Source organism: Moschus berezovskii, chromosome X (assembly GCF_049115385.1).
Source record: "Moschus berezovskii isolate FMDL1 chromosome X, NW_MosBer_1.0, whole genome shotgun sequence".
Classification (NCBI taxonomy): Eukaryota; Metazoa; Chordata; class Mammalia; order Artiodactyla; family Moschidae; genus Moschus; species Moschus berezovskii.
The window spans coordinates 57524395-57541575 of NC_142488.1; the positions used below are offsets into that span (position 1 = coordinate 57524395).

At 44.2% G+C, this 17181-nt stretch overlaps 1 protein-coding gene across 1 annotated transcript; it reads right to left on the bottom strand.

Moving 5' to 3' along the window:
- Window positions 1-12300: 12300 nt before the first annotated feature.
- Window positions 12301-13806, bottom strand: LOC129563907 (germ cell-less protein-like 1). The gene has a single exon (XM_055437598.2). It carries the CDS (start codon window positions 13804-13806, stop codon window positions 12301-12303), a length of 1506 nt encoding a protein of 501 aa, XP_055293573.2.
- Window positions 13807-17181: the final 3375 nt, after the last annotated feature.

The following is a 17181-nucleotide window of genomic DNA, read 5'->3' on the forward strand; positions in this document are numbered from 1 at the left end:
CAATGTTACATCGTAATATGCCAATTACAAATAGTACTTCAAATAGCAAATACTACAGTTTGTCCCAAACTTTAAAAACTATTCATGAACTCAACACTGAACTATTGATGGCTATGAGAATTGTTTCCTAGCCTTTTTGAAAATTTCAACCCATTTACGTTTAAGGTAATTATTGATAAGTACGATCCCGTAGCCATTTTCTTTATTACTTTGGGTTCAAGTTTATACACTCTTTCTGTGTATCCTGTCTAGAGAAGATCCTTTAGCATTTGTTGGAGAGCTGGTTTGGTGATGCTGAATTCCCTCAGCTTTTGCTTGTCTGTAAAGCTTTTGATTTCTCCTTCATACTTGAATGAGATCCTTGCTGGGTATAGTAATCTGGGCTGTAGGGTATTTTCTTTCATCACTTTAAGTATGTCTTGCCACTCCCTTCTGGCCTGAAGAGTTTCTGTTGAAAGATCAGCTGTTATCCTTATGGGAATCCCCTTATGTGTTATTTGCTGCTTTTCCCTTGCTGCTTTTAATATTTGTTCTTTGTGTTTGATCTTTGTTAATTTGATTAATATGTGTCTTGGAGTATTTCGCCTTGGGTTTATCCTGTTGGGGACTCTCTGGGTTTCTTGGACTTGGGTGATTATTTCTTTCCCTATTTTAGGGAAGTTTTCAACTATTATCTCCTCAAGTATTCTCTCATGGTCTTTCTTTTTGTCTTCTTCTTCTGGGACTCCTATGATTCGAATGTTGGAGCGTTTAACATTGTCCCAGAGGTCTCTAATATTGTCCTCATTTCTTTTAATTCGTTTTTCTTTTTTCCTCTCTGTTTCATTTATTTCTACAATTTTATCTTCTAGTTCGCTAATGCTGTCTTCTGCCTCTGTTATTCTATTGTTTGTTCCCTCCAGAGTGTTTCTGATCTCATCTATTGCATTATTCATTGTATATTGACTCTTTTTTATTTCTTCTAAGTCCTTATTAAATCTTTCTTCCATCTTCTCAATCCTTTTCTCCAGGTTATTTATCTGTAACTCCATTTTGCTTTCAAGATTTTGAATCATTTTCACCATCAAAATTTGAAATTCTTTATCAGGTAGAGTCCCTATATCTTCTTCTTTTGTTTGTGTTGGTGGGCAATTATCTTGTTCCTTTACTTGCTGGGTATTTCTCTGCCTCTTCATCTTGCTTATATTGCTTTGCTTGGGGTGGCCTTTCCCTCTTCTTGCAGTTTGTGGAGTTCTCTTTATTATGTAGTTTCTTCGCTGTGTGTGGGGTTGGACGGGTGACTTGTCCGGGTTCCCTGGTTAGGGAGGCATGTGTCAGTGTTCTGGTGGGTGGAGCTTGATTTCTTCTCTTTCCTTTAGAAGACAATGGCTGCTTTTCTGGGAGCCTGATGTCCTCTGCCAGTATTCAGAAGTTGTTTTGTGGACTTTACTCCGCATTCACATGTTCTTTTGATGAATTTGTGGGGGAGAAAGTGGTCTCGTCATCTTATCCCTCCGCCATCTTGTTCCTTCCTCCCCAGAACACTGGATTCTTATATTCCACTTGATCGTGGAGTACCTCTTCCCAGCTGCTCCAGCAAGGCGCAGCCGCTGTACCTTACCTCGGACGAGGGGTATCTCCTCAAGGCTGCCCCTCCTGCTTTGAATGTGGATCAGCTCCTCTCGGCCCTCCGGTGCCCAAGCAGCCACCGCCTCCTGGACGTGGTACAGCTCCTCTCGGCCACCGCCCTAACCCTGGGCGCGGGGCAGCTCCTCTCAGCCACGATTCTGCACATGGTCGGTTGCGCCGGGAGCCGGGCGTCTCTCGCGTCTGCGCCTCCGGGAGCCGGGCGTCTCTCGCGTCCACGCCGCCGGGAGCCGGGCGTCTCTCGCGTCCGCGCCGCCGGGAGCCGGGCGTCTCTCGCGTCTGCGCCGCCGGGAGCCGGGCGTCTCTCGTCTCTGCTTTTTAATATGCTCTCTAGGTTGGTCATAAGTTTCCTTCCAAGGAGTAAGCGTCTTTTAATTTCATGGCTGCAATCAGCATCCGCAGTGATTTTGGAGCCCCCAAAAAAGTAAAGTCTGACACTGCTTCCACTGTTTCCCCATCTATTTCCCATGAAGTGATGGGACCAGATGCCATGATCTATGTTTTCTGAATGTTGAGCTTCAAGCCAAACTTTTCACTCTCCTCTTTCAGTTTCAAGAGGCTTTTGAGTTCCTCTTCACTTTCTGCCATAAGGGTGGTGTCATCTGCATATCTGAGGTGATTGATTTTCTCCCGGCAATCTTGATTCCAGCTTGTGCTTATTCCAGCCCAGCATTCCTCATGATGTACTCTGCTGCTGCTGCTGCGTCACTTCAGTCATGTCCGACTCTGTGTGACCCCGTAGACGGCAGCCAACCAGGCTCCCCTGTCCCTGGGATTCTCCAGGCAAGAACACTGGAGTGGGTTGCCATTTCCTTCTCCAGTGCCTAAAAGTGAAAAGTGAAAGTGAAGTCGTTCAGTCGTGTCTGACTCTTAGCGACCCCATGGACTGCAGCCCACCAGGCTCCTCCATCCATGGGATTTTCCAGGTAAGAAAAGATGTATTCTGCAGAGAAATTAAATAAGCAGGGTGACAATATACAACCTTGACGTACACCTTTTATTTGGAACCAGTCTGTTGTTCCATGTCCAGTTCTAACTCTTGCTTCCTGACCTGCATACAGGTTTCTCAAGAGGCAGGTCAGGTGGTCTGGTATTCCCATCTCTTTCAGAATGTTCCACAGTTTATTGTGATCCACACAGTCAAAGGCTTTGGCATAGTCAATGAAGCAGAAATAGATGTTTTTCTGGAACTCTCTTGCTTTCTCCATGATCCAGCGGATGTTGGCAATTTGATCTCCGGTGCCTCTGCCTTTTCTAAAACCTGCTTGAACATCTGGAAGTTCACGGTTCACATATTGCTGAAGACTGACTTGAAGAATTTTGAGCATGACTTTACCAGCGCGTGTGAGATGAGTGCAATTGTGCAGTAGTTGGAGCATTCTTTGGCATTGCCTTTCTTTGGGATTGGAATGAAAACTGACCTTTTCCAGTCCTGTGGCCACTGCTGAGTTTTCCACATTTGCTGGCATATTGAGTGCAGCACTTTCACAGCATCATCTTTCAAGATTTGAAATAGCTCAACTGCAATTCCATCACCTCCTTTAGCTTCGTTTGTAGTGATGCTTTCTAAGGCCACTTGACTTCACAGTCCAAGATGTCTGGCTCTAGGTCAGTGATCTCGCCATCGTGATTATCTTGGTCGTGAAGATCTTTTTTGTACAGTTCTTCTGTGTATTCTTGCCAACTCTTCTTAATATCTTCTGCTTCTGTTAGGTCCATACCATTTCTGTCCTTTATCGAGCCCATCTTTGCATGAAATGTTCCCTTGGTATCTCTAATTTTCTTGAAGAGATCGCTTGTTTTTCCTATTCTGTTGTTTTCCTCTATTTCTTTGCATTGATCACTGAGAAAGGCTTTCTTTTCTCTCCTTGCTATTCTTTGGAACTCTGCATTCAGATGCTTATATCTTTCCTTTTTCCCTTTGCTTTTCGCTTCTCTTCTTTTCACAGATATTTTTAAGGCCTCCTCAGACAGCCATTTTGCTTTTTTGCATTTCTTTTCCATGGGGATGGTCTTGGTCCCTGTCTCCTGTACAATGTCACGAACCTCCGTCCATAGTTCGTCAGGCACTCTATCAGATCTAGTCCCTTAAATCTATTTCTCACTTCCACTGTATAATCATAAGGGATTTGATTTAGGTCATATCTGAATGGTCTAGTGGTTTTCCCTCCTTTCTTCAATCTAAGTCTGAATTTGGCAATAAGGAGTTCATGATCTGAGCCACAGTCAGCTCCTGGTCTTGTTTTTGCTAACTGTATACAGCTTCTCCATCTTTGGCTGCAAAGAATGTAATCAATCTGATTTTGGTGTTGACCCTCTGGTGATGTCCATGTGTAGAGTCTTCTCTTGTGTTGTTGGAAGAGGGTGTTTGCTATGACCAGTGCGTTCTCTTGGCAAAACTCTATTAGCCTTTGCCCTGCTTCATTCCATGCTTCAAGGCCAAATTTGCCTGTTACTCCAGGTGTTTCTTGTCTTCCTACTTTTGCATTCCAGTCCCCTATAATGAAAAGGACATCTTTTTTGGGGTGTTAGTTCTAAAAGGTCTTGTAGGTCTTCATAGAACCGTTTGAATTCGGCTTCTTCAGTGTTACTGGTTGGGGTATAGGCTTGGATTACTGTAATATTGAATGGTTTGCCTTGGAAAGGAACAGAGATCATTCTGCTGTTTTTGAGATTGCATCCAAGTACTGCATTTCGGACTCTTTTGTTGACCATGATGGCTACTCCATTTCTTCTAAGGGATTCCTGCCCACAGTAGTAGATATAATGGTCATCTGAGTTAAATTCACCCATTCCAGTCCATTTTAGGTCACTGATTCCTAGAATGTCGATGTTCACTCTTGCCATCTCCTGTTTGACCATTTCCAATTTGCCTTGATGCACGGACCTAACATTCCAGGTTCCTTTGCAATATTGCTCTTTACCGCATTGGACCTTGCTTCTATCACCAGTCACATCCACAGCTGCGGGTTGGTTTTGCTTTGGCTCCATCGCTTCATTCTTTCTGGAGTTATTTCTCCACTGATCTCCAGTAGCATACTGGGCACCTACCTACCGACCTGGGGAGTTCCTCATTCAGTATCCTATCATTTTGCCTTTGATACTGTTCGTGGGGTTCTCAAGGCAAGTATACTGAAGTGGTTTGCTATTCCCTTCTCCAGTGGACCACATCTGTCAGACCTCTCCACCATGACCCGCCCGTCTTGGGTGGCCCCACATGGCATGGCTCAGTTTCAATGAGTTAGACAGGGCTATGGTCCCTGTGATCAGATCGACTAGATTTCTGTGATTATGATTTCAGTGTGTCTGCCCTCTGACGCCCCCTCACAATATCTACCGTCTTATTTGGGTTTCTCTTACCTTAGTCGTGGGATATCTCTTCACAGCTGCTCCAGCAAAGCACAGCCGCTTCATTTTACCTTGGACAAGGGGTATTTCCTCAAGGCCGCCCCTCCTGACTTTGAATGCGGAGTAGCTCCTCTCGGCTGTCCTGTGCCCGCGCAGCCACCGCCTCTTGGACGTGGGGTAGCTCCTCTCAGCCACCAGCCCTGACCTTGGGGCTAGGTAGCTCCTCTCGGACGCCGCCAGCCCTGACCTCGGGTGTGGGGTTGCTCCACTCGGCCGCCGCCCCTGACCTTGGGCATGGGGTAGCTCCACTCGGCCCCCGCCCCTGACCTCGGGCGTGGGGTAGCGCTTCTTGGCCACGCTTCTGAGTACGGTCGGTTGTGCAGCCGTCTGGCGTCTGCGCAGCCGGAGCCGGCATCTCAGCCACTTGCCTTCACCCAAAACACGCTCTTCGTGACTGCGTGGACTATTTTAATTCACTTAGAGTCACCACTCTTCATAAAATCCCATGTACTACAAACGTGGACTTTAATCAAAACCATTAGCTGCTTGTAGATTCCTATTTTTGCCATCACCATGTACTATTTTTATTTTTGTAAATAATTGACAGACACCACCAATGTAATGCAGTGTGTTTATGTGATGAATACTTCTCAGAGAATTAAGGATCTTTTGGGTATTCAAATCTTGCCTTGAATTGGCCCAGATACTTTTTGTTCCTTCCACTGCATCTTATTAGCCTGCTAGTCTTTAAACCAAGTTTGATAGTTGAATTTTGCTACAATGTGGAGTGAAATTTATCCTTTGGTGTCTGATCTCAGAATCTAATCATAGCAATTGACATGGAAAATGTGTTCACAGACTAAACCAAACTTTCATCTGCACTGTTAGAACAAATCAGTCCCGGAGACTGTTCATATATCAGTTGGATATTGTCTAAATAAATGAGGTAAATTTCAGTTCTCTTACCTACTAGAAGAAAAATCGCCACCTTTCTTTAGAATGTCATGAATAGACAGATTTTACTTCTGAAACACAAACACTTGAGGAAGTAAAAGTTTCAGCTAACATCCTGGTTATTATCTCCTAACCAGCATCATTCAGATATGACCTCAATCAAATCCCTTATGATTATGCAGTGGAAGTGAGAAATAGATTTAAGGGACTGGATCTGATTGATAGAGTGCCTGATGAACTCTGGACTGAGGTTCGTGACATTGTACAGGAGACAGGGACCAAGACCATCCCCATGGAAAAGAAATGCAAAAGAGCGAAATGGCTGTCTGAGGAGGCCTTACAAATAGCTGTAAAAAGAAGAGAGGCGAAAAGCAAAGGAGAAAAGGAAAGATATAAGCATCTGAATGCAGAGTTCCAAAGAATAGCAAGGAGAGATAAGAAAGCCTTCCTCAGTGATCAATGCAAAGAAATAGAGGAAAACAACAGAAAAGGAAAAACAAGAGACCTCTTCAAGAAAATTAGAGATTCCAAGGGAACTTTTCATGCAAAGATGAGCTCGATAAAGGACAGAAATGGTATGGACCTAACAGAAGCAGAAGATATTAAGAAGAGGTGGCAGGAATACACAGAAGAACTGTACAAAAAAGATCTTCACGACCAAGATAGTCACGATAATGTGATCACTGACCTAGAGCCAGACATCTTGGAATGTGAAGTCAAGTGGGCCTTAGAAAGCATCACTACGAACAAAGCTAGTGGTGGTGATGGAATTCCAGTTGAGCTATTTCAAGTCTTGAAAGATGATGCTGTGAAAGTGCTGCACTCAATATGCCAGCAGATTTGGAAAACTCAGCAGTGGCCACAGGACTGGAAGAGGTCAGTCTTCATTCCAATCCCAAAGAAAGGCAATGCCAAAGAATGCTCAAACTACCGCACAATTGCACTCATCTCACACGCTAGTAAAGTCATGCTCAAAATTCTCCAAGCCAGGCTTCAGCAGTATGTAAACCGTGAACTCCCAGATGTTCAAGCAGGTTTTAGAAAAGGCAGAGGCACCAGAGATCAAATTGCCAACATCCGCTGGATCATGGAGAAAGCAAGAGAGTTTCAGAAAAACATCTATTTCTGCTTCATTGACTATGCCAAAGCCTTTGACTGTGTGGATCACAATAAACTGTGGAACATTCTGAAAGAGATGGGAATCCCAGACCACCTGACCTGCCTCTTGAGAAACCTGTATGCAGGTCAGGAAGCAACAGTTAGAACCGGTCATGGAACAACAGACTGGTTCCAAATAGGAAAAGGAGTGCGTCAAGGTTGTATATTGTCACCTTGCTTATTTAACTTATATGCAGAGTACATCATGAGGAACGCTGGGCTGGAAGAAGCACAAGCTGGAATCAAGATTGCTGGGAGAAATATCAATAACCTCAGATATGCAGATGACACTACCCTTATGGCAGAAAGTGAAGAGGAACTCAAAAGCCTCTTGATGAAAGTGAAAGAGGAGAGTGAAAAGGTTGGCTTGAAGCTCAACATTCAGAAAACAAAGATCATGGCATCTGGTCCCATCACTTCATGGGAAATAGATGGAAAAACAGTGGAAACAGTGTCAGACTTTGTTTTTTTGGGCTCCAAAATCACTGCAGATGCTGATTGCAGCCATGAAATTAAAAGACGCTTGCTCCTTGGAAGGAAAGTTATGACCAACCTTGATAGTATATTAAAAAGCAGAGACATTACTTTGCCGACCAAGGTCCGTCTAGTCAAGGCAATGGTTTTTCCCGTGGTCATGTATGGATGTGAGAGTTGGACTGTGAAGAAAGCTGATCGCCGAAGAATCGATGCTTTTGAACTGTGGTGTTGGAGAAGACTCTTGAGAGTCCCTTATACTGCAAGGAGATCCAACCAGTCCATTCTAAAGGAGATCAATCCTGGATGTTCATTGGAGGGACTGATGCTAAAGCTGAAACTCCAATACTTTGGCCACCTCATGAGACGAGTTGACTCACTGGAAAAGACTCTGATGCTGGGAAAGGTTGGGGGCGGGAGGAGAAGGGGACGACGGAGAATGAGATGGCTGGATGGCATCACCGACTCTGTGGACATGAGTTTGAGTGTACTCCGGGAGTTGGTGATGGACAGGGAGGCCTGGCGTGCTGTGATTCATGGGGTCGCGGAGAGTCGGACACGACTGAGCGACTGAACTGAACTGAACCAGCATCAGTGTCTTTCTATTTATTTACTCAAATGAGGAAGGAAGCTACATTTAGATTTAAATTGGTTGCCTGGACCATAATTTCTATTTTGTTCCTTTGTAGAGTGCACCACCTTTGAGATTTCCAAGTGGTGGGGCAGACTGTTGGCTATAGGTCTGGATTCAAAGAAGAGGTCTGTGCATGGGCTATGAATTTGAGAGTCTATGACATATAGATGGTGCCTGGAGTCAAGCAAGTAAACCTTAGAACAGAGAGCAGATGACACACCCCTTTCAAGAGATTTATCTTGAATAAAGGGAAGGGCATCAAGGCCCAGGTAGCTGAGTGGACAAGGAAAGAGTGGAACCTCATGTGGGCTCATAAAATATAAATGTATATATATGTGAATGTCTGAGGAGTCATGTTACTAACTCAACAGGTGATGACATAAGAACCTTGGATCCTGCTTCAATCCACTTATTTCAATGTGTGTGTGTGTGTGTGTTTGCTAACCCCAATTCAAAAGTTTAAGTTTAATCGCATGATTAAACTTATGTGATGTGCTTATATAAAATAGGTGAATTTTGCTATTTTAAATCTCATCAGGCAGTTTCATGTCCAAATTCTGTGGCTGAGACTTGGCAAGTACCTTCCTGTAGACCTTGTGGCTAGTCACTCCCTCTTCTTTTTCTTTTCCTCTTAAAAAGATGGTTTTCTTTTTCCAACACATGATTTATCTTTCATTAAAATTCCAATGTCATCTTTGTGCTGTTTATATATAGACCCTTTCCACAAAGGCATAATTTACACTAGTCTGCTGTCTGTGTCCATCCCACTTACATCCCTGGGGCACTGCTTTCTCCTTCATAAGTCATTGTTTATTTAAGTCTCTTGTGTCTTTGAACACAAATGCTAACCTTTATCTTCTTACAGCATCTATCTCTAGGACACCACTAGAAGGGAAGATGACAGAAGACGGTTTGTGATGAGAGGGTTTGTACCAAACTGTAATAACATTTCATTCGTGTCTCCTTAAGACAGGCAGAAGCAGAGGCGGACTATCAAAAGATGCAACAGAGCCAGATGCAGAAACGGCCAGAGACAGGACAGCCTGACAGAGAAACAGAGATAGCTGGTCAGGCAGGCTGAGAAAGCCCAACGATGGACAGACTCAGATGTTATACCTCCTCCCCCAAAAGAGACAGGTAGAAAGGGATACACAGAAAGGGGCAGAGAGAGACAGGTAGAAATAGATGGAGACAGAGACAGGGCGGCAGAGGAAGCCAGGCACAGACAGGGACAAACAGACACACGTTCAAACTAAGGCAAAGGATGATAGCTGCAGACAGGGACAGGGAGATAGGCAGAGGCTGATTAACACAGATGGAAAGACAGAGACAGACTGACAGACAGAGAAAGACAGAGGTACACTGAAAGCGAGACAACAGACATAGAGATAGCGATGGAGAGAGAGAGTCAGAGAGAAACAAGGTGTGGGGGGTGGAGAGAAAGACAGAGACCGAGCGGGACAGAAAGGGAAAGACAAAGACAGACGGATGGAGAAAGAGACACGGAGAGATGCAGATACAGACAGACACGGAAGCACTGGAGAAGTACAGAGACAGAGACAGAAACATAGAGACCCAGACACAAACAGATTGTCAGAAACAGAGAAACAGAAAGATACAGACAGTAAGACAGAGACAGGGAGTGACAAAGATAGGCAGTCTGAGACAGAGCCTGAGGTAGACAAAGACAGAGGTAGATAGAAATTAGACAGGGATGCAGACAGACATAATAGAGACAGAGATAGGGGATGACAGAGAGAGCAGCAGACATACAGAGAGGGAAAGACAGAGACAGGGATAAATCCTCATCATTGTCAAGGACCACGTGGTATCCCATAGGGGTACCTCTCCTTTAGTGTGGCGTTTAGGTTGCTCTTAGTTAGTTTGATGGTTTCCTGTAGCGTTACCGTGACTATACATTTTCTCCTGCCTCTCCATCTCCCCATGCCTTTACGAAGAGGCTAACAAAATGAGTATCAACGTGGGAAAAGTTTTCTTCCTCATCCTGAGCAGTCAAAAAGAAAAGAAAAAAAAAGTGAAAAAATAGAGACAGGTATTGGATAAATTGCCCAAACTGGCAAATGGCAACAGTCAGGGTTTGTGAGAGTTTAAATGTTTAAATGAGTGTATTTCAGCTGTCACCGTTTGGACATTACTGAACATCTTCCTATTGTAAGCAGCAACAGCAATTTAAGGATTTAAAGCTAGTTGGGGTAGGAAAACAAAAGCAGATCTTTCAGTCAAGGTACATTTGTAGCTAAGCAGTCTCTGAATTTCCCAAGTGAGGATACCTCTGTTTAGATGAAATGGCATCTTGGCGTTCAGCTCAAGAAAAAGTAATTTCAAATTGCTTAGAGAGTTTATATAAAGAAAGTGAAACTTTTACTGAAAAAAAGAATAATTTTCACCTTTCAACTGAATCATGACTTACTCTTCTCCCCAGTTATTTAAAAAAATAAATAAAATGAAGTCTATTGTTTGTAGCTGGTTAGGTATATGGAATATAAGGGAACATGAGAAAGGGTAGGGGGATGCAAAATCAAGGGCAAACATCGAAGGATGCAACAGCAGCTTCCTGATTGAACCATTTCATATAACTAACTGTCGTGTAAATATTACTCTAATACTAGTATGTGGGTTTGGGATAACGAAGCCTTTCAAATCTCCTTAAAGAGTAAAAAGGAATGAATGAATGAATAAAGTCAAAAGTAATTTGTTCACTGAATGACAATGGATAAAATCTAATTGGGAAGAGAAACATAAACCACCGCTAAGGAAAATTCTGATTTCAACTAAGTAAAACATTAAATCTGGTGACTTTTCTTTTCATTTGTTCATCTTGTATTACTTTATCACACCCTTTCCCAGCATGTATTTGTTATTTGTATGGATTCTTAAATAGAGTTTTCCATTCTTTGACCTCAAAATGACTCAATGAAATTCATCGAGGGAGGGAATGGGAGGGTGACAATTTGCAAGTTAACCATAATCAGAAACCAACAAATTCAAATCGTGGCTAGTGTGTTTCTCCTTTTGTGACAAAAACACTTTTTATCTTACCTTTTTGATCACTACTGTGGACTTCTCGTCTTTTGATCCCACTTCCAGATGCTAAACAATTCCCATTATAATTCAAAAGCATTCCTTCTCAGAGGTTACCAGACCTGTTTTTAAGCAGGAAAGAAAGAGTCTTTCCAAGTACAATTCGAACGTCAAATGTTTCTGAAGGGCAAAGGCCATCAACGTGCTTAAAGAGTGCATTCTGGTGCATAAATAATTCATGACTGTATGCCACAGGAAAGCTCTATCTAGTACGGAGATGTCCTCATATAATCAATCAGCTGCCTTCCACTCCACCCCCAATATAGGTTTGAATAAGATTTGGAACGTCTTTCTAGGGTTAAAATGCTAGGAAAGTAAAAATAAAGTCTAACTAACATCAAGATATGGTATAAAGTCAACTAACCTAAGAATATTGAGGAACAACCAATAAAGAGAAGATCATCAGTGTAGCCTGGGTGTGTTCAAATAGTGAGAGATCATGGAAACCAAGTACTACACTCAGTGGCAGGAAATGGGGAAAGGGAAGCAATCCAAACGAAGCTAGCGGTAGTGGTGGTAATTAATGAGTGGGGCAGACCGGCTCTAAACACATGAACTGAAAGTGAAACCAAACTGTTTCTTTAACATTCATTTAATCAAGCTAAAGGAAATGCATATTTTAAAAGCGTTTCACTAACAGTAGTAGAGTAGGTAGGTTCACAGGTTCTCTCAAAAGTCAACTGGTCTTTGACTTTGCAGAAATGATGGGAGGGGGCATTGATGGATGGTAAACCAGAAGGACAGCTTGTCATATTAACAGCACAAATAAGTTCTAAAGGTGTTGGGGGAGGGGGGCTTTAAAATTTCTCCTCTACATAGGCTCAGATAAACAATCTCAAGTATTATGAACTACAGTTCAACAAAGACTCTGACAGAGTTGGGCCACGAGAGGTGGGCAAGTCCGGTTGGTCCCGCAGAAGGAGCTGGCATCTGGGCAAAGCTGGTCGCCCCTGACCCCAGGAAAAGAGCTGCTCACCTCTCTGAGATTTTGTTTTCAGGGGTCCTCACTCAGGAAAACGCCCCTCTCTGAGGAGGTACAGGAAATTACAGGTCACATATATGGGGAAAACCACATCTTCGTTCTCCAGATTCACTACCTCTAGCTCTTGATTCCTTCCCAGGGAAAGCACCTGGTAGTCTGTCTCCCTCCGGAAAATGGCTCTTCCAGCCCTGTCCAAGGAGGCCAGGCGCAGGCGGAACGCGACCTTTCTCTGCCAGAGTAAGCTGACCCCAAGACCGTAAGGCCTGTTCTGCGCGCTGCGCTTGAAAATGATGCGCCGGTTGGCATAGCACACCACCAAGTCCCAGCCGAAGTTGAAGCCTGCCCACCGCCAGCTGCACTGCTCATCCCTGAGGAGCTGGCCCCCGCACCGCATGCTTGTCCTCTGGAGGTCGGACACGTGGACATCCACGGGCCCGAGCCCTCTGGTCTGCTCAGCCCGGAGGAGGGCAAGCCACTGCTCTTTGTACACTGGGGTCAGCCACGTGGCAGGGATCAGCGCATCCCGGTTGATGACGTGTACTGACGGAAGGTCAAAGATTATGTAGGCAAGCCGAAGCTGCTGGAACGCTGGCACGAAGGCTCTGCCCTGCTCGGTCTCCAGGAAAGGGGTGCCCTCTGACTCCCGCCTGGACCCGGCAAACCACGAGTCAGCGTCAGGCAGTAGGTCTTTGTGGGGGCCTCTCCATGTCGGCTGCAGCTGCAGGAACACCCACTTCTTCAGCGTGGTGTACACGTCCATCTCTACCTCCATCACGAAGAGCTCTGAAGAGCCAATGACCTCTTTCATGAGATCCAGGCTAACTTCTCTCAATAACTCCTCACTATGCTGGGTCATCAGGTTGTCCAGTAGCCACTGAAGACACATGGCCCTGATGTTCTGGAGTCCGTAGCTCTCAGCAGAGTAGTAGTAGCTGCACACGGTCTGATCACTGAGGGTCTCCTTCATTATCTCTCCGCACTGCTCAATCAGCTTGTCCAGCTGCAGCATGCTGGCTATGGCCAGCATGGGGACCACTCGACCGTGTGGGATGAGCACAGAGTCTCGGTACAGGGAACCTAAAGCCTCGTGCAGTGCCTGACAATCAATGTTCTCGTCAGGCATCTGCAACTCTATAGTATTCATGGTTGTCTCACGCCACGCACCACTGAACATGCTAGCAAAGTATCCTGACTCGCACAAGTAGACCTTGTGCAAGTTCCACTCCTCCCCCAGGGCACGGATCTGCACGTCACTCCCTTCTCCTCTCAGAAAAAGTGTCTCATAAACGGACCCCAAACTGTCTTTTGTTCGCTTCCTGGAGGACGCTTTGGTGAGCTGCCCTCCTGGGCCTGTCTTCCGCTTGTGGCGCCCTTGACTAGTGGTGGGTCCGGCCTCTTCGCTCTCCTCCCCTTCCTCTATCGCTGCCACTGCTACCTCCTCGGCCTCCTCCTCCCCCTCAGGGGCACCTGGCTCCTCTGGGGCACGCCCCGCTCTGTTCCAGGGCATCCGACTGCTTAGTGCTCCCATGGCTTTTACCTCAGGGCTACAAAGGGCAAGCTTCCTCACCAGACGCAGCTGCCGCAGGCACTAGCGCCACCCACGGTGCCGTTGGGTACGGTTGACGTTTATGTGACGTCATCGTGGACGCCACGCAAAGCCACGCCCACTAAGCTTTCCCCTACCCCTCCCACTCCCCTTCACAGGGTAAGTGCACTCTGTACCAGGAATTCCACTCTGTGTATCTTTCCCTCCAGAGATGATTTCTCTGCGGCTCCCTTCATAGGATAATGGTGGAACAGAGGACTTTAAAGTGTATGAATTTTCCCCATGAATTTTAAGAACATAATTAATTTCTGTAATTATTTTCTTAGGTTATCCCATCATTTGAGTCTGTGAAAACATTTTCTGTGATAAAAGTGGCAATGTTTGCCCAGTCTTTGCTTTTGTCGCTATCTTTTGTTTTTAAATAGCATTTCCAGTCATAGACCCATTTACAACTGTGTGTCCTTATCAGCTTCTTGAGGCTCATGTCTCCATTTTCCACAGGTACACAACCTTTAACTTTGGGGAATATCTTAAGTTCCTTTGGGAACTTTTAGATGTTTTTTTTGTCTTTGTCCTGCCCCACCTGCGTGTGCATCTTGAGTCCTCTGGCACTTTCCTTGTTTCTTGCTACTACTACTCATTCCTCACTGTCTGATATCTGGCTAAAAGTCTACCGTTTCTCACACTTTCAAGGCAGATATACATCTTTTCTCAACACTACTCCCATCAGACCTTAATCAAACATTTCTCCCCATAAGGCTGCAATTATTTCATTATATTATCTTCACCACTAGATTTTTGAAAGTGTGAGGCAAAGGTTTTGGATTAACAGCCCCAGACACAAGCTAAGCATGTAACAAACTTAAACGGTGAAAGAAATGAGGAATGAATGAGATGGATTTTGATTCCTGAGGAAATTAATAATATTAAATACTGACAAGTGTTATATGCTAACCAAATTATGTGGTGTACAGAGAGTCTGGACCTTTCAATGACAAGGAGAGTACAATATAAGGGAGAAAATCCTTGAAAATGGTAAGCCCCTCAGGTCATTTGACCTTGCCTAAGGAGAATGTTTGGGGCTTCCCAAACATTCCTAGTGGTAAAGAATCCACCTGCCAATGCAGGAGATGCATGAGGCATGGGTTGGGAAGACTTCCTCAAGGAGGAAACGACAACCCTCTCCAGTATTCATGCCTGGAAAATACCATGAATAGCAGAGACTTGCGAACTAGTGTCCATGGGGTTGCAAAGATTCTGTCCTACTTACACAATTTGAATAGGACAGGATAACCTTAAATCACATTTTAAATATTCTCTGTTAGATGGCTATAGAGAGTTGATAAGAAGGTCTATATAATGCTTCAGGTTCAGTGGTGCTTGGCATGAGACAAACATGAATACTGACTGTAGAGTTGTGACAGCTTATGGTGAATGGTGAACGGTGCCACCGGATTCGTGGTCTCTGAAGGAGAAGATTTAACTCCAGGACAAAAGACAGGCTCAGTCACTTGGAGCATGGTGGAGATTTTATCTAAAGTGAAAGTGACAGAAAAAGCTTCTGACATAGACCTCAGAAGGGAGCAGGAGAGAACCCACCTCACTAGTTTAAGCAAGGCTTTATACACTTCTCAACTAGCTGCTGAGAATAGATAAAAGATACCTCAAGACTGTGAGAATTTTTCCAGACCCTTTCCTGTAACATACCTCCTGGGATGACATCAGCACGAGATTAGCCAGAAGGAACAGGTTACTCAGAGCTACAGCTTTGGAAGTTTTTACCCAGACCTTCTCCCATAACATATATCCAAAGCTCAAAAAAAAAAAAAAAAAAAAAGGCATGTCCTTAAATAAGAGATACTGTTGCCTACAAGGCCTACCTATCTAAAGCAAAGAATGTGAAAAAGAAAGAATGTTTATCTCCTCCTTAAAGGGGCCTTAAGCTTTGACTCCTTATCAACCTGCCTAAGTTAACTCTCTCATTTCCCCCTTTTTATTTTAGGAGAATATTGTTGCTGAAGGGAAAGGGGCAGAGAAATCTGTCAGAAACTGCTTCCTGCAGGTGAGGGGCACTGACCCTAAGTCGTTGAAGCAACATTTTCTCCTTACCCTTTTACTTAGGGTTTCTGATCCAAGGGCCCCAAGTAATAAATACACAGTTACATATGTAAGGAGAAAACAGAAAAAAAAAACCAGAATGATTACAATGATTATAGTCAAGATAGTTTTTCACAAAGGAGAGCTTGTAAACCAACATTGCATCTGTGACCATGGTGGAACGTCAGGGAGTCCATTTTGAAGAGTGATCAGAATCTCTGCATCATTGTTCCTTTGTCTGGGAAGACATTGTATCCTTTAGAAAGAACAAACTAGATAAGTAGATTAAAAGGCAGAGACCAAATATCAGTAGATGAATTATTGAAATCAGCAGTCCAAGCAAGAGTAAGAATCAGGATACATTTGGTAGTAGCTTTGATCCTGGTCTAGATAGAGTCAACGTTTGGGCTGCCCTATTTGGTGGCTCAGAGGTTAAAGCGTCTGCCTCCAATGTGGGAGATCCGGGTTCGATCCCTGGGTCGGGAAGATCCCCTGGAGAAGGAAATGGTAACCCACTCCAGTATTCTTGCCTGGAGAATCCCATGGACGGAGAAGTCTGGTAGGCTACAGTCCACGGGGTCGCAAAGAGTCGGACATGACTGAGCGACTTCACTTATTTATAAGAATGGAGCCATCTGGCGTATTCATATACATTTTGAATGTAGGTATAACAAACCCTGTTAGAAGTAGTTGAAAGAATGGAAACCTGAAATTTAACAGACCAAATAAATCTTATAATTTCCTTTCAGGTGAATGAGTCTATAACTCAATGTAGACAGGTGCTTTAGGTAGCCAGTTGTCAAAGTTTGTCCAGGTAGGCCTTGGCTTCTTAATGTAATGGTATTAATGTATAAGCCAAAGTAGTTGTCACCATTAACAATTTTAGTGTTTTTCTAGGTATGAGAAGATGCTATAATTTGGGCTCAAGAAAATCTTTACCTGGAAATATCTACCTACCCAAAGGCCTGTTTTGTCCATTTTTCCAGAGCACAGAGCGAGTGCCTAATTTCTGATTTTCACCCTGAACTCCTTTCAGGGGATGTTGAAGGTCAGCAGCTGTAGTGTCCATGAGTTAATCTTTGTAGAGGCAGATAGAAAGTGCCAGTTACCAGAGCAGGGCCCTTTTATGGCCATGAGTTTGACCACGGTTTGCAGAGCATTTCATTACCATCTCGTCCTATGGTGCTGGGAAGGTTCATTCCCAGGTCTGTCAAAGATTTCACTGATAGGCCACTCAATGTGTTATTACTGGACTAGGCC